Source organism: Caretta caretta, chromosome 11 (assembly GCF_965140235.1).
Source record: "Caretta caretta isolate rCarCar2 chromosome 11, rCarCar1.hap1, whole genome shotgun sequence".
Lineage (NCBI taxonomy): Eukaryota > Metazoa > Chordata > Testudines > Cheloniidae > Caretta > Caretta caretta.
The window spans coordinates 21389817-21406745 of NC_134216.1; the positions used below are offsets into that span (position 1 = coordinate 21389817).

A 16929-nucleotide genomic window follows, 5' to 3' on the forward strand; every position below is an offset into this window, starting at 1 on the left:
CATATTATGAGAAATGCTTTCCTATGCACTCAGCCAAAGCAAAGGGCTCCCTAACAGCCAGATGCTATCATGATAGGTATATATAAAATAGGTTAGGCCAGTGTTCCCAAACTTGTTCCGCCACTTGTGCAGGGAAAGCCCCTGGAGGGCCAGGCCAGTTTGTTTACCTGCCACGTCCGCCAATGGGAGCTGCTGGAAGCGGCGCGGGCCGAAGGACGTACTGTAAACAAACCGGCCCGGCCCTCCAGGGGCTTTCCCTGCACAAGCGGTGGAACAAGTTTGGGAACAACTGGGTTAGGCAAACAAACAAACATTGCATAGACTCTTCTACTGAAAGTCCCATTATGATAGCATAATGGGGGAAGATTACATGACCATAGCGTAGCTATGCTAGGTGTTTTGGAAGCTATGTATAGCATACCAATAGGAAAGCATCATTACACCAATCAAATTGTGGTCCTGGGTGGCAGATGAGGGAGAGACTTTTCATACTCATATTCCCTAATCAACCAAGGTTCCTACCTTTCTAGATGAGAGAGGTCTTAACTGAGCTCTAGAAGCAATATTTAAGAAAGCGACCAAGAAGCAGAAAGGGCAGAGCCCTCCTGTGGTTTGAGACTCGGAAAGTCTTGCCTTATAATCAAACCATAACCTCCTAATATTCTGATGTGTCACATTGATGGGGCCACAATTATCTTCAGATTTTAGAAGGATGAATCCATATTGTGTTGGGTCACAGGAAGGCAGAGCACTACTGCAGTGAAGGGTGGTGGGAAAAATGAATTAACTTTTCTCAAAGAAACCATCTGTAGTGTTGAGCACTTAACAGTCCACTAGGCATGAACTGAAGAAGTTCAGGAGTGGAAGAGAGGTAACCATTGCAAAAAGCTGCCTATTGTCTGAACCATAAACACTGAGCAATCACTCGATGAAAAAAAGTTACACCCATAGCTTTAATGGTTGTTGTCCAATATGCCTATCCTCTTGTGAGGATCCTACAAAGTCATTTCCTTTAAAGTTTTTTTTTTTGTTTTTTTCTTTTGTGGGCGATTCCTCCCAGTATCTGACAAAGTGTCTAAGGTCCTCCCTCCACCTTGGAATTCCACTAGTGATGGAGGGAGTGTAGATGTGGATTGGAATCCTGAAACATAGTCACTGCGCCTGTTCGAGCATCTGTATTGTGAGAATTGGGAAATATTTGTATTTTTACAAGTATCATGTGTTGCTGTGCACAGTTTTTACAAGTACCATGCCTGAGTGCACAGTTAGATCAAAAAAAGGGTTTGTTATTAAAGAAACCACTCGGGACAGCTGAAACAATGGCCTAAATAAGGAACATTCTCTCAAACAATAGCCAGATTAATAGCTGGGAAGAGGGACTCCTCAGTCACACCATGAGAAAGCGCTGTTGGGCGAAGAGAGATCAAAATCCACTGATCTGTTAAAAGGTGCCCCTGGCAGAAAGGTAGGGGAGAAGTGGTCAGCTCAACTGGCCATTACCATTACCTTTGAAAATTTGTGGCGATCGGAGGAGGTCCTGGACAATAGGAAAAAGGCAAATATAGTGCTCACATTTAAAAAAGGGAAGAAAGAGAACCCAGGGAACTACAGACTGGTCAGCTCACTTCAGTCCCCAGCAAAATCATGGAGTAGGTCCTCAAGGAATCAATTTTGAAGTACTTGGAGGAGATGGAAGGTGATCAGGAACAGTCAACATGGATTCACCAAGGGCAAGCATGCCTGGCCAACCTGATTGCCTTCTATGATGAGATAACTGGCTCTGTGGATATGGGGAAAGCAGTGGATATGATATATTGACTTTAGCAAAGCTTTTGATACAGTCTCCCACAGTATTCTTGCCAGCAAGTTAAAGATGTATGGGTTGCATGAATGAACTACAAGGTGGATAGAAAGCTGGCTAGATTGTCGGGCTCAATGGATAGTGATCAACAGCTTGATGTCTAGTTGGCAGCCAGTATCAAGCGGAGTGCCCCAGGGATCAGTCCTGGGGCTGGTTTTGTTCAATATCTGTATTAATGATTTGGATGATGGGATGAATTGCACCCTCAGCAAGTTCTCAGATGACACTAAGCTGGGGGCAGACGTAGATATGCTGGAGGGTAGGGATAGGATCCAGGGTGACCTAGACAAATTGGAGGATTGGGCCAAAAGAAATCTGTTGAGGTTCAACAAGGACAAGTGCAGAATCCTGCACTTAGGAAGGAAGAATCCCATGCACCACTACAGGCTGGGGACTGACTGGCTAAGCAGCAGTTCTGCAGGAAAGGACCTGAGGATTACAGTGGTCGAGAAGCTGGATATGAGTCAGCAGTGTGCCCTTGTTGCCAGGAAGGCCAATGGCATATCGGGCTGTATTAGTAGGAGCGTTGCCAGCAGATGGAGGGAAGTGATTATTCCCCTCTATTTGGCATAGGTGAGGCCACACCTGGAGTATTGTGGCCAGTTTTGGTCTCCCCACTACAGAAGGGATGTGGACAAATTGGAGAGAGTCCAGTGGAGGGCAACAAAAATGATTATGGGGCTGGTGTACATGACTTATGAGGAAAGGCTGAGAGAAATGGGGTTATTTAGTCTGCAGAAGAGAAGAGTGAGGGGGTATTTGATAGCAGCCTTCAACTACCTGAAAGGGGGTTCCAAAGAGGATGGAGCTAGGCTGTTCTCAGTGATGGCAGATGGCAGAACAAGAAGCAATGGTCTCAAGCTGCAGTGGGGGAAGTCTTGGTTGGATCTTAGGAAACACTATTTCACTAGGTAGGGTGGTGAAGCACTGGAATGGGTTACCTAGGGAGGTGGTACAATCTCCATCCTTCGAGGTTTTTAAGGCCCAGCTTGACAAAGGCCTGGCTGGGATGATTTAGTTGGTGTTGGTCCTGCTTTGATCAGGGGATTGGACTAGATGACCTCCTGAGGTCTCTTCCAACCCTAATATTCTTTGATTCTATGAACTGGTAGATGTCACAGGGAGAAACAGAAAGAGCATGCTTCAGGGTGACCCAGAGAGAGACTGATTAAGAGTCAGGGTCTGCATCAAGCAGGTTACAACAGGACAATGAGGGAACCTCAGGCTAAGGCAAGTCCACCTACAGATCTGCGGGGAATGCCAGTCCTGGGTAAGACAATATGCATATGGAACTATGTTATTTTAAATACACATTTTGTTTCAGAGAACATGCCTCTGTGTTACTGTATAATATCACTGTTCATGGGCTCCTTAAAGAAAACTTGCAGATACTAACTCAATTAGGGCTGCTAGGTATCACGGTGGGGTGCAATCTAGAGAAAACTGTCAGGGAGTGGTTGGTGTGTGGTGCCGCATCCCAAGGAGAAGTGGAAGCATGATCCTGCCACTTGAAAAGGGTGCTCTCAGGGGACTGGAAAAGGGGTATCAGCAACAGCAGCCTGTGCAGAGACTGTGAAATATATCATGACTTCAACATCTGAAAGGCTTGCTTCTCTTTGTTGGTGAGATTCATTTCTTCAGAGGGAATACCGCTGCCGGTATTGTGATCACTTTTGAGATGGACTAACAGCTGAGAAAGCACCAATTCATTTTTCTCAAAGTTCACCAGAAATTCTGATGGGCTACCAGCTAAACCAAGTCTCAAAGTATAACTATTGCTTCTTGTGGAGATCATGCAAGGACTAGTCAATCATCCACGTATGGCAGACCAGAAATCTGAGTATGAACAGATGCAATTACCACAGATAGGATCTGAAATGAGACTGAAGTATAAAGTGGCACATTGGAAATGCTCCTAACCATGAATAAATCACAGATATTTTTAATGGTCATTTTACACACAATTGATTACCTGCTCTAACCATGGGTAAAAGTTGTCTTTTAATGGTGACCACTGTATGATTGAATAAAACCTCAGCAATCTTAAACTAAACATCCAAACGAATGGGTTTGAGAAAGTGCAAGCTGCTCTGAAATTTTCTCTGAAATGCTGAATAAGAAGGTCTCTTCCACTTAACATGGGAAGCGATGGGAAAGTGAATGAACCAAGATATTTCTGTGAAAGAGCTGAACACAAGACCCTGAAGAAAATTAGATCAACTGATGTTCATTGGTAATATTGCTTCACTAATAATGGATGGGGAATGGGGTGGAGAATACACCTCTGCGATCACAGACTTTCCATTGCCATCTTAGTGTCATCAGCCAGCTTCAACCTAAACTTGGATTATTTGGAGCTGTGTGTCATTTGGATCTTTGGTCAGAAAAAGGTTCTCTTCTAGTAAGAGAGAACAGGATATATAAGGCTTCCGTACAACGTAAAGGAATTATTTTGATTATTAAGGTGGATCCATGGAGTCAGGAAAAAAAATCTAGTCTTTAAATGAAGTGGTAGTGAGTGGTTGCTTGATCTGCAAGTTTTACGGCAATGCATTATTCCAGAGTCCAACCTATGTGACTGTCAGTCAAGATGTAGGGAGAAAATGTGACTAAATCAAAGAGCACAACATTAAAAGAATAAATGTATAGAAATGTATAATAAATGTATTGGACTGTATAGAATTAGCCGCCCACCCCCCACACCCAAACCCACAGTGATACAACCAGAGCTTTGGCACAATAGATTACTGCGGTGAAAGATACAACACCCTCAGTTACCAATTTTTTTTAAAGTTTGTCTCCAGATTTCTGCTATAGGCATCCTTATGGGACGTAGAACAGTCTGCAGATAAAGACAACTTCTTAAGAAAGGTGACTGAGGCTGTATGAATACAAGGCTAAAACTCTCACATTTTGGTAATGGGTCAAGTCGATCCAAGAATTTGTGAAAAATAGGCTCTGCATCTGGATGTTCCAAGTTCCCGTAAAATTTCCTCAATATCCAGACTGATAGGAAACGGCCTGCTTGTCTCTGTTTATTTTTTCTTTGGTTCAGGTAACATGGAAAAGGATACCAGGAATACCAGAGCTTCAGCATCTTCAAGAAAAAGTGGCCCAGTTTCATTTGGAGTGGGGAGACAGGAAGTGTACTTTTGACCATAAAACATCTCTCCTTCCTGCTCTGAAGCATGGTTCAGGATCCTTATTTCCTCTTGGACTACTTAGTTGTCCCCAATGCTTCTAGTAAAGGGTAGGGAGAGATTTTAAAGTGGTATTAGCTCTGTGATGGTGGCCATGATCCTCCCTGCCCGTTGACCTTCCCTCAGTCTAGGAAAATCATGGAGGTTTGATGATGGAGGGAGCAGGAATAGGAGAGTAAAGGAACATAGGAAGGGAGGACAAAAATGCACTGGTTGTGTGTGAGGAAGAAGGAGACAGAGGAAGAGCTGATGCTGTAATGGAAAGAGTTCCATAGCAATTTAGTGGGCATTGAATGAAATCCCAGCTCCTAGTTCCTCTCCTTGTGAGCATTTATTGAACAGCTATTAGGCTAGGGAAGCACAGATTTTTCAGGTAGAGGAGAGTAGTTGCCCATCTCTGTCAGAGCCTTGCACATCCCTTTAGTGAGAGCTGTAACCTCACTGTCCCCTTCAATGTCTAAATGAAGGAGGTGGACCTGAAAGATCTCTGATCTCACAAGAGACACAGAGAGAAAGAGCTATCTAGGCAGGAGGGACAAAAAAGTAGCCTGAGGAGGAAGATATCTCACTTTGTTCTGCTGGTTCAGGCCTCTTTCCTCTTTTTCAAATCCAGATGACTTTAAAGGCACCATCATCCTGAGGACAAAGGCCAGTAACTTCTCAGAACAGCAGCAGTAGAACTCAGACTAGTGTAGGGTGGAGACTGATGTGAAGATGTAGGAGCCAAAATTCAGATGTCCTCTTTGGTTGGAGCTATCTGGGCTCTAGTGTAATAGTGAGGGGACTGTTAACTCAAGGTTGGTGGAGCCCTGAGGAAAACTGCCAACACCACTCACACAGAAAACTTGTATTTTTTCTCCTGACTGTAATATTGTCATAGGAAGGAAAGAGAAACAGTGACACCTTACTCAAAAGTAATTTGAAATTTTTTTCAGAAGACGAGACACACTAGCATCATGTTGTTTGCTATGCTCTCTAATAGAACTCATGTACAGTCAAATATTTAATGCAAGATGATTAATTTGGTACATACTCCTGTGTGAAATTGAACACCTCCCCTGTGACATTAAGATATACAAGAAGTCAGGAAAAAGCATGGCTCTGCTTACTGCTACTGTTAATTTCTATTGAGACAGGTTTTGTAGTATTTTTTAATTATCTGATTAGTTCTGAAACAAATCATTTATTAAAAATGATTTTCAGAATAAAACATATGGTAATTAACCACAGATAGGTGACAAATAGCTGCAAAGATACAAAAATGCTGAAAAAATACCTCTGTCCTTAGCAGGTGTCTGTGTTTCTATTTAGGAAGTATTTTCTCAAAGAAAGACTAAGAATAAAATATTTCCGACTTCTAGTATATTTACAATAATTTAGACTAATTATGGATACATTTATGTTTGCATCATTTATAGTACAGTATATTTGGGATGTTTTCATGAATTGTGTGAATCGATAAAATGGATAGTAATTAGCCCAAATAATATACAAAGAGAGGGAATGGTTACTCACCTTCTTGAACAACAACAGTTGGTCAGTGTAATGGTGTGGGTACCCATCTGATGTATTGGGGCTGGAGAGATTTCCCTAGCAGTACTCACAGGGGCAGACAGACATGCACTCTGGCTTTTTGCATGGTCCAAGCTGAGGATATAATGGGTGGAGCTGCCCTGTAACATCCTTCAGTTCCTTTGAACTAGACTCTAGATCACTGATTCTGATACTTTGGGGAAAGAGGTTTGGCCATATAATTAACATATGCTACGCATCTTGAAGAACAACAGTTAAAAAAGAAAAGTAACTGTGTTTTCTTCTTCTAGTGATTGCATATATCCATTTCATTGAAGGTGACTCCCAAATGTTTTTTGATGGAAGTGGAGCTAGGACTGTAGGACTACTTTCCCCATCAATCACATCTTCCCTTGATGCAGAAGGAATTGCACAGTGTCTAGCAATGTGTGAACAAAGGACCATGTCACTGCTCTGCAGATGTTCACAATGGGAGTGTTTCCTGGATGGAGGTCGAGTGTGCCCTAATTGAATATGTTGAAAGCTTCTCAGGGAGCGTAATAGAACAATGCAGCTGGCAGTCCATTTGGAGAGTTGTTGTGTTGTGACAGGATGACTTCTCATTCATTCTGCATAGGATACAAAAAGCTGGGAAGAAGCCTGAAAGTATGGACGTTGAAAGTACATTTGAAGTATGGAGTTCTTGTTCATCTTTGTGAACATGTGGTTTGGGGGCAGGGAAGGACTGGTAAGTATATTGACTGACTGAGGTGAAAATCTGAGGCACTACTTTGGAAAGAAATTTAGGGTGTGGCCCAACCTGTGCCTTGTCCTTGTAGAATATGGTTTATGGAGGATCTCTCACCAGGGCATGTAACTCTACCATTCTCCTCGCAGAGGTGATGGCTATTAAGAAGGCTACCTTCACTGGGAAGTGTACCAATAAGCAGGATGCTAAGAGCTCAAATGGAGGTCAAATAAGAGCTGACAGTACTAAATTCAAGTCCCAAGGTGGAGTTGGATTCCTGATAGGTGAAGAACAGCCTGGCTAGACCTTCTAGGAAATTGGTTGTCACAGTATTAGAAGAAAAACAACAACAACAGTCCTTCCAGTAATATAGGGTGAAATTCTGAAATTGCAGCCAGATGTACCTTAATGGAGCTGACTGCCAGACCTGACTCTTTAAGATGTAAAAGAGTTCAAAACCTTTTGAATTGTAGATGGCATAGGAGACGTACTCTGGCTAACATCCCAGATGGAGAAATATTTCCATTTACTAAGGCACAGGTTTACAATTTTTTTTTTTTGCTGTGCCCCCCACTTCAGAGATTCATGTCCCATGTGTGCCTCCTTCTTTCTAAGAAGCAGTAGATATGTATACAGCAAGCCCTTGTCCCAACGTAACAGGAAACTGTCTGAGATGTACTTGAGACTGTTACCCCTTCTTGAACAGAATTAAGGACACTTCCAGTTCTAGTGAATTGCGAACAAATCCACTGTAGGAACTCTCCCTACTTAAAACAGTGATCTTCAAATGGTTGTGTTGAGAGACCATTTGTGATCCAGGTTCAAAAACCTACTCAGGCAGTCTGCTAGGACATTCTGAACTCCTGGAGGGCGCAAAACCATGAGAGTTAACAAGTTCTGTATGCAGAAATTTGACAACCTCATTTCTCCTGACACAGGCTGTCTGACCTGGCATCCCTCTGCTTGTTCACATAAAACACTGCTGTGCTGTTGTCAGTGAGCACCTGGATAGTCCTCTGAATGTATGGCAGGAACTGCTGACACACTCTGGATATTGTAAGCAAACTCAAGGAGATTTAGGTTTAATTTAGCCTTTTGAGTGGACCTCAAGCCATGAGCCTGCAGGTTGTCCAAATGCCCTCTCCACCCCATGGTGGAAGTGTCCATTCCCAAGGTAATACAGGGGAGAACCAGTGAGAACGAGACTCCTCTGCACATGTGTGCAAGGGATATATAGAACAGATATGTCTTAAATGTTTAATAACTACAGATTCCTTCTGGCCCTAATCAACATCAATAAAGCTATCCATCTCTGTTTATCCCGGAATAGGATCTGCCTAGAAAGTAAAGATAATGAAGCAAATGGTTCATATCATTCAAGAAACTTTGTCTAAAGACCCACATATCAGCCTAGGTCAGGAATTCCTCTCCCTAAGAAGAGAAACTAACATGGCTAAATCAGATTATTGTTAACTATGTAGGCATCAATCTCTCTCATAATTTGCAACCTTTTTCTCCCTCTCAATCTAGCTAAAAAGAACTTAGTTACCAAGAAGGGTGACACCCTGCTTTCCTGAGCAAACTGGTGCATTGCACATTGTGAGTGAATAAATAGATGCGTGGGGACATTTCCAGTTCTAGTGAGTTAAGCAAACTAAGGGTTGCAGGTTTAAAACAAATAAAAGGAAGTTCTTCTTCACTCAGCAGAGTCAACCTATGGAATTCCTTGCCTGAGGAGGTTGTGAAGGCTAGGACAATAACAGGGTTTAAAAGAGAACTCAATAAATTCATGGAGGTTAAGTCCACTAATGGCTATTAGCCAGGATGGGTAAGGAATGTCCCTAGCCTCTGTTTGTCAGAGGGTGGAGATGGATGGCAGGAGAGGTCACTTGATCTTTACCTGTTAAGTGCACTCCCTCTGGGGCACTTTGCATTGGCCACTATCAGTAGACAGGATACTGGGCTGGATGGACCTTTGGTCTGACCCAATATGGCCATTCTTATGTTCTTATGTTATGTAAACTAGAAATGTGGTTGCAGGATTGAACATAAAATTGGGCAAACTACCTGTTACCCCAAGAAATCCAGGCCACATGTTTCACCCCAATGCATAAACTGCACATTGCTTTCCTTGCATAGCAAATAAAACCATGGATAATCTGTCTCTCATCCCAAATTAGAAGCTGCACATTTGCTTGCCTTGTGAGTATGTCCTCCCATTTTAGAAGATTATAAGGATTTTGTTGGTTTGGATTGTAATTATTTTTGCATCTTAGAAATAATAGGAATTTTCAGGCAGAAGGAAGGGAAGGTAAATTAAAAGATATAAACTAAGGTATAACTTTGAAATATTAAAAGAAATTGCTTAAAAGAGGGGAATCCCAATTAATAATGGGAGTTAATAATTAAATAAACTCATTGAAATTAATCAAATTTTAAAAGTCTCCAATAAAAATTAAATTTGTTATACACCAAAAAGGCATCCATTGGATACCAATGGAAGCAACAGTGAAAATAAGAGAAATGAAATCTAATGACCCACCTGACAAGTGTCCAATAGGAAGCAGACAATGGACCCCTCTAATGAGCCTGAAACTAGGTTACATAAAACTGAGGTCACCATGTGCTCAAGAGAGTTGACTGGCCCCAAAAGAAGCTGCAGCATCCTAAGTGCAACTAATTCCTGGACCAGCTTTGTGGAAAGGACATTCTCCAATCCCAGAGTTAACAGGATAAGAAGTGTTGAGATTTCATTTTGATTTTTTTCCCCTTTTATTCTTTATCATAAATAACTGAAGGTTATCTTTCTGAGTCTACACTCTCTAGTGAGACCTCAAAATAACCATATTTTAGATTTTAACTCCTTTATAAGTCCAAGCAAACTGACCTAGGAGAGACTGAAAATGATAACTTTGCACAATTGTTTTTAATATTCTAAACTTGCGTCTTTTGGACTAGTTCAGTCAAAGAGGAGTAAACACACATTTAAAGGGGCCTTAAAGACCAGCACATCCTTGGAAGTGTGATAAATGTGTTAGGAATTGAGAATTTATTATCATAAGTAAATGAAATAAGAAATCTTGGTAATATGCATTTTTCTTTGATATAACTGCTGAACCTCAACTTTACCCTGTGATTATACAATGCAAGACTGTAATGTGTATGTAGTACATACCACGGACATTGGTTGTGTTTGCATGTAAGTGATGATGTGTTCATTGTTCTGGGTGGATTAATAAATTGTTGGTTGGCTAAGAATAAGCAAATGTCCTTATCTGAAAAATACTGTTCAAGTTAAAAGTTGACCTGAAAAGAAGCTTGCATTAAAAATAGTAAGCTAACACTCCCTGGACGCAAGAAAAAGGGATTATTCTATTAACACTTATCCAATTGGAAAACCTAATTTGTTCCTTTTCGCACTTCCATGTTGTCTTGGTTCATCCACCAATTTAGAGATGATTATATCCTGGCTGGTATCCATACTATCTTGTCTAAGTGGTGTAGCTGAAGATGGTAGACTGACTTGAGCCATTCTTGCATACTGTCGAGATGCAGTCTGGCATAAGGGAACATATATGTATAAGCAGTTATGTTTCCCAGGAGCCTAAGGCAGTTCTGATCTTTGAACAACAAATAAGGGTCCTATTACAACTGGAAACCTGGCTGTGGCAGATAAGCCCTGGCTGACGTCAAGTCCAAGACCACTCCAATGAACTCTAATCTTTGTATTGATGACATGATTGATTTTTTTCTCTGTTTATATATTTTCAGGCCTAAGTGGATGAACAGATAGAGAATCCAATGGAAACTGCTCTCCACCTGCTGACGGGAGTTGTCTCATTCCAACTATTCATTCAGATACACATGCTTGTCCCAATGGCAGAAATAGGCTGATACCACCATCATGCACTTGGTGAATAATCTTGGCAAGGATAAAACATTGAAGGGTAGTATGGTGAACTGGAAGTGATCTCCTCCTATCATGAGCCTTAGGAACCTTCTGTCACCAAGGCAGATTGCAACATGAAAGTAGGCACTTGTAGGTTGAGGCACACAAACTGCCCAGATCCTAAGATGTTATAATTACAGCAAGGGACACCATACAGAACTATAACCTTTTGATGTATTTCTTTAAAGTTCCAAAGGTTTAGAATGGCCCTGAGCCCCCTGTGGTTTTTGGTATCTGGAAATACCAAGAGTAAATCCCCCTGTCCCAGTGTTGAGGAGACAATTCTTGTACAGTTCCCAAATAATGTAGAGTCTGTTCTTCTTGCTTTAATACAGACTTGTGAGATGGGTCTCTGAAAAGGGACTGGGAAGGGAGGGGTGGGTGAGGACAAAAAGGGACAGATAGACCTTTCAGAATATATCCCAATTCCACTCTGCTTAGCACACCATTTGAGGTGATAGTCTGCCAAGCACTTAGGAAATGGGATGCTTGCTCCAAAAGGGAAGGAAAGGGCCAGCAAGATACAAGCTGATGTGTATGCTGTGTTTTCATTCACCACTGGCAAAACCAAGAGCTCAATGTGGGGTATTGATAGAACAGCTGGAACCTCTGGATAGTTACTCTGTGTGGTTTCCCACAGGCATAATGAATAAAGGGGTTTGCCAAAGTTAATTGCATTATCACTGCATTTATACAAAGGGCTACCTTTCCAGATATAACCAGGTGAAAATGTCCGAGATTGTAAGGATTCTCCTTCACCAGCTCCATCTGCACATCTAGAGATATAGCCTCCTTTTCAGGAGCTCCTGGTAAACCTTAAATCATCTGCTACTGGGGAAGAAGCTTTTGGGACCAGAGCCTTATCTGGTGATGAGGTATTTAAGGGAGAAAAGGCAGGACTCTCTTGAGGCTGGTATTGCACCACTGAGGTAGAGAGTTGGTCTAAGGCACATTGAGAAAGGACTCTTAATTCAGTGTCCAGCAGCTGTTTGGTACTGACAACAAGTGGTCTCTCTCTACTAGACTGGAAAACAGTCCCTTCTTAGTGATGTATTTCTATGCAGAAGCGGGGATCTTGATGCTGGAGGCACCCCGAAGGCCAGCACAGACAAAGGGGAGGCTGATACAGTACCGTAGGCCAGCTATGTCTGGACCAGGTACCCCAATCTCTCAACTTCCTGCTCACTTTCAGTGAGAATGAGTTCCAGAGGATGCCCTGGATTCCCTGAAATGGGAACCACAGGAACCACTTCGGCGTTTGACGAGGAGTAAGAGTGGTGGTGTAATCCTGGGAGGCGTCAGCATAGATTGGGACTGGGACTTGCATCAAGACTGTAGTAACAGAGCAGCATGGGAGGCTTCCTAGATACCAGTACCATGTGCGGAGGTGGAGTGGGTACCAGTGGTCTAGGTGCTGTTTATGAAGAACCTGAGGAAAATGATACCAGACCTGAGCTCATGGGCACCATGGAAGACACCAGTGTCGATGCTGAAGCTTGCACCATGTGTGACAGCACCAGTAGACAGCCCTCTCTCTGAATGAATGGCAAAAGTACTAACAGGCCATTCATAGTTGTGTAGGTCTCTACTGTTGTCCATAGCAGCAGATCCCTCTGTCCTGCAATAAGCAGGGGTGATGGATCCACTGTTGCCACCAACGAAGTATGTGATCTCGACGGTCCTGGAATGGGTACCAGAGTCAATGTCTGAGACCCTCTGTGAGTAATTACCAGGGAGTGGGGATCCATTGGGTATGGTCTATCTTTGGTATCGGGTGGCTTATCTCTGTGGTAGAAGATTTTAAAGAAGTCAAAGACATCCTTTTTTTTTTGGTTCTGAAGGCCGAGCGTGCTCAGCGAAAAGAGCAGTTTCCACGAGGATGTATTTTCTCTCTTCTTTTTCATTTCAGTTTCGAAGCCATGGCAACTCAGACACCACTCATGCACTTTAAACAGAGAGAGTGAGGACCAGTAACAGGCAACACTGTATGACACCCAGAACAGGCTTAAAGCCAGGGGACCCTGGCAGATGCTTACCCTGATACTTGGTGAAGCCTGAAGACAGCCGCTTATTCAACAATAACTTTTTTTTAAAAAAATCAATAAATAAGGATACAAAGTACCCAAACAAGTACCCCTAACTAAGAACTAGCTAACTACATACAAATATAGTTCACAGATAAACCAACAATGAAAAGCACACTTCAATCATCAACAATAAGAAGGCAATGAAGGATGGGGGGGCTGGTGGTTTCACCCTGTATACCCTTGGCTTGGAGATCGAGGGAAGCCAAGGTGCAAGCGTGACTGCCTCTATGGGTATTGCTATGGAAAACTCTCCAGCACCAGTGCATGAAATTTACACATTCACTTGCAGTATAACCAACATATGCAAACACTCGAAAAAGTAGACATCTCTTTGGAAAGCTGAAAGAACACACATTTTTGGATTTCTGAGTGAGTCAACAGACAATTGCCTGGATATTAATACAAATCAAAAACTCAATCAGAACAGTCATTTTAAGAAACTGTAAACATCACGATATACATGAGGTCACTGCATTATTCTGCAACACATACTATAACAGTTCTCGGATTATCTTTCTCTCAACTACATACTTTAAATAGTAATAAGAGTATTAATATGAAACTTAGAGAATGTTACTGTGATTATACCTGTTTCAATGAAGTGTAGTTGGATCCATCAGTGCTAATTTTTCTTATTTCATGATGGTCAGCCAGAATTAAGAAAGGCTCCTCATCTAAACCACAGAAGAAAGAATATATTACATTAGGGTTTTTTAATTTATGTTATGGATATTCAGGAATATAATGCTGAAATATAGGTGGTTTGAAAAATAAAACGTTACAATGCTACAATGTTATGGATGAAAGAAATAGTTAAAACCTTCAATTGTTTCAAGTAAGATCAATGATGCAACATAAAAATGAACAAAGTATTAAATTAATATATTTTAATGTAATTTAAAATTTCTTTTGTAATACAGGAACCATATTAAAACTCATGGTAATTTGAAGTCCAAACTGAATATAAATGATATTTTATGTTACTTATCCTGAGTTTTAAATCAATCAAGTAATAAACAACAATGCAAGGTGGAAAGAGAAAAAAGGTTACTTACCTTACAGTAACTGTTCTTCGAGATGTATTGTGCATATATGCATTCCATTGTAGGTATGTGTGCATTCAGTGCATTCAAGTTGGAGACTTACCAGCAATACTACTAGGAGGCGCATGTACCCCTGTTCTCCTTGTGCTCTCAGGTGAGGGCAATAAAAGGGGCATGTTGCCCTTTCCCTCTCCATTCCTTTGCACCACTATAAGTCAATCCAAAGTAGCAGAGAAGGTGCAAGAGTCATGGAATGTACATGTAAACAACACATCTTGAAGAAGAAAAGTTACTGTAAGGTAAGAAACTGTTTTTTCTCCTTTGAGTGATTGCGCACATTTACATTCTACCATAGGTGACTCAGCAGCAGTTCCTTTATGGGTGGAGGAATTTTGGATAATCTTTACCAAAACGAGTTTGATAGATTCAGAAATCTAGTGTGATATTTGCTGAGATGACTCTGGTTGACCCTTAGTTCTTTCAGCTAGGCTACAAAGACTCTGGGGAGGAAGATCTGAAAGGTCTAATGAGGTCCAAAAAACCCATCAGTACTCTATTAACATCCAACATATGGAATGCTTGCTCCTCCTTAGGCGAATGGAATTTCAGCAAAAACACCGGAAGGTTACGATTCGTTTACATAGAAGGTTGATACTACCTTAGGAACAAATTTAGGATGTGGCCTAAGGGATACCTTGTCCTCAAGAGAGACTGTAAAAGGAAGGTCAGCCATGAGAGCCTGAAGTTCTGAAACACTCCTCGTGTAAGTAATTGCTACCAAAAATACCAGTTACACAGATGACAAAGATAAAGAAGCTGTCTGCATAGGCTCTAAAGGGGAACCCATGAGTATAGAGAGAACTACACTTAAATCCCACAGAGGTACCAGAGCAGACACAGGAGGGTAAGTATTGGTTAGGCCCTTTCAAAATTGAGAAACAAGAGGAGAGAAGATGTAAAACCTCTCTATTGGTGGACATAGTGCTGAAATAAAAGCCAGGTGAACTCTCATAGAACTATTCGAAGCCTGATGATTTCAGGTGCAGGAGATAGTCCAGCATATGCATAACCTCAATATGATGGAGAAATAAACTGTGGGACTGTGCCCAAACAGAAAATCTTTTCCACTTCGATGCATACCTGCTCTAGTGGATTCTTTTCTGTTGCTCATCAAGAAGGCCTAGACCTCTTGGGAGCACAATTTCTCATGAGTGCTCAGACAGATATCATTCACACAGTAGGGTGGAGAGATCTGAGGTTCTGATGCAGAGATCTGTCCTGGTTCTGTGCAGAAGTTCTATAACAAGTTATAGAGTTATCAATGAATGGATGGACAGCTGATGTAAGATCCATGAACCAATATTGTCTTGGCTATGCTGGTGCAATGAGGCTAAATGACGCTTAATCCAGTTTCAGCTTCCTGAGCACCACTGGAATGAGAGGAAACACATATAGGAGGTGACCAGACCAGGGAAGAAGAAAAGCATCTGTGATAGAACCTGCACTTCTGCTAGCCTCGGAGAGAAATCCCAAGCACTTGTTGAGGTTGGTCATAAACAAGACTATTACTGGGTACCCTAGCAGTGGAAAACATGGAGGAGAATGTCTTTCTGATTGACTATTCAAGATGGTCTGTGAAAATCCTCTTGAGCAATCTGTTAGTGTGCTTCTCACTCCTGAAAAGTGAAAAGCTTTCAGGGAAACATTGTGATGAATACACAGACTCCAAAGGAGGATAGGTTCCCAGCACAGCTGAGACAATCTTGCACCTCCCTGATGTTCAGGTAAAACATACCTGTGATCTTGTCTGTGAGAACTTGCACCACCTGTTTTCTGAGGGAGGGCATAAATAGTACCAGGCCAGATGAATAGCTCTAAGTTCCAACATGTTTATATGCAGGGGAAACCTTCTGATGTGATGTTTTCCCAAGCACGGTAAAGAAGAGATAGCACTGGTACATTGTCCACTACCAAAAAGTCAAAATGATTGCTTTGAGGTCATAGGCATCTGGTGAGAATGGCCCACCACAGTTGAAGGTGACTAGCAACATCTAGGAGGCCTTTACCTCTTCTTGGGAGGGATATTGTGGACTCTGTTGGAAAGAGGGTGTACAATAATACTGTGACCTAACTTGGTTCACTTCTGTAGCTGGAGTGTAAACTCATGAAGAGGTGCATGGTATCACCTATTTTTGTAGAAAATTGTTTAGACCCTTCAGATGGTAAGTCCTCTCTTGTGATGTCTATGCTCCTTTGGGATGTCCAAAGCCTGCAGCCAGGAAGTATGCTGCATAGAGACTGAGGTGGCCATGGAGCATGAGGCAGTATCAGCTGCTCTGTTGCTGCCGGAAGGGCACTATAAGATGTCCCTTAGACACTAATGCTAAAAACTGGTCACGAAATTCCTCTGACAGTTTATCAGAGAACTTGGAAATAGCAGGGAAATTAATAAAGTTATATTTAGTTAAAAGAGCCTGGTTATCGGAAACTGGCTTTTGTAGTGTAGCAGTGGAATAGACTTTACAGCTG

The 16929-nt window shown here is 41.9% G+C and overlaps 1 protein-coding gene across 7 annotated transcripts in view; it reads right to left on the reverse strand.

Annotated features, from left to right (window-relative positions):
• Positions 1–16929, reverse strand: part of LRP1B (LDL receptor related protein 1B) — a 1334345-nt gene that overhangs the window by 233454 nt on the left and 1083962 nt on the right. For all 7 annotated transcript variants that reach the window (XM_075117809.1, XM_075117811.1, XM_075117812.1 and 4 more), the window contains one exon: positions 13946–14031. In XM_075117809.1, the coding sequence (XP_074973910.1) occupies positions 13946–14031 (86 nt within the window). The remainder of the gene's footprint in view (positions 1–13945; positions 14032–16929) is intronic.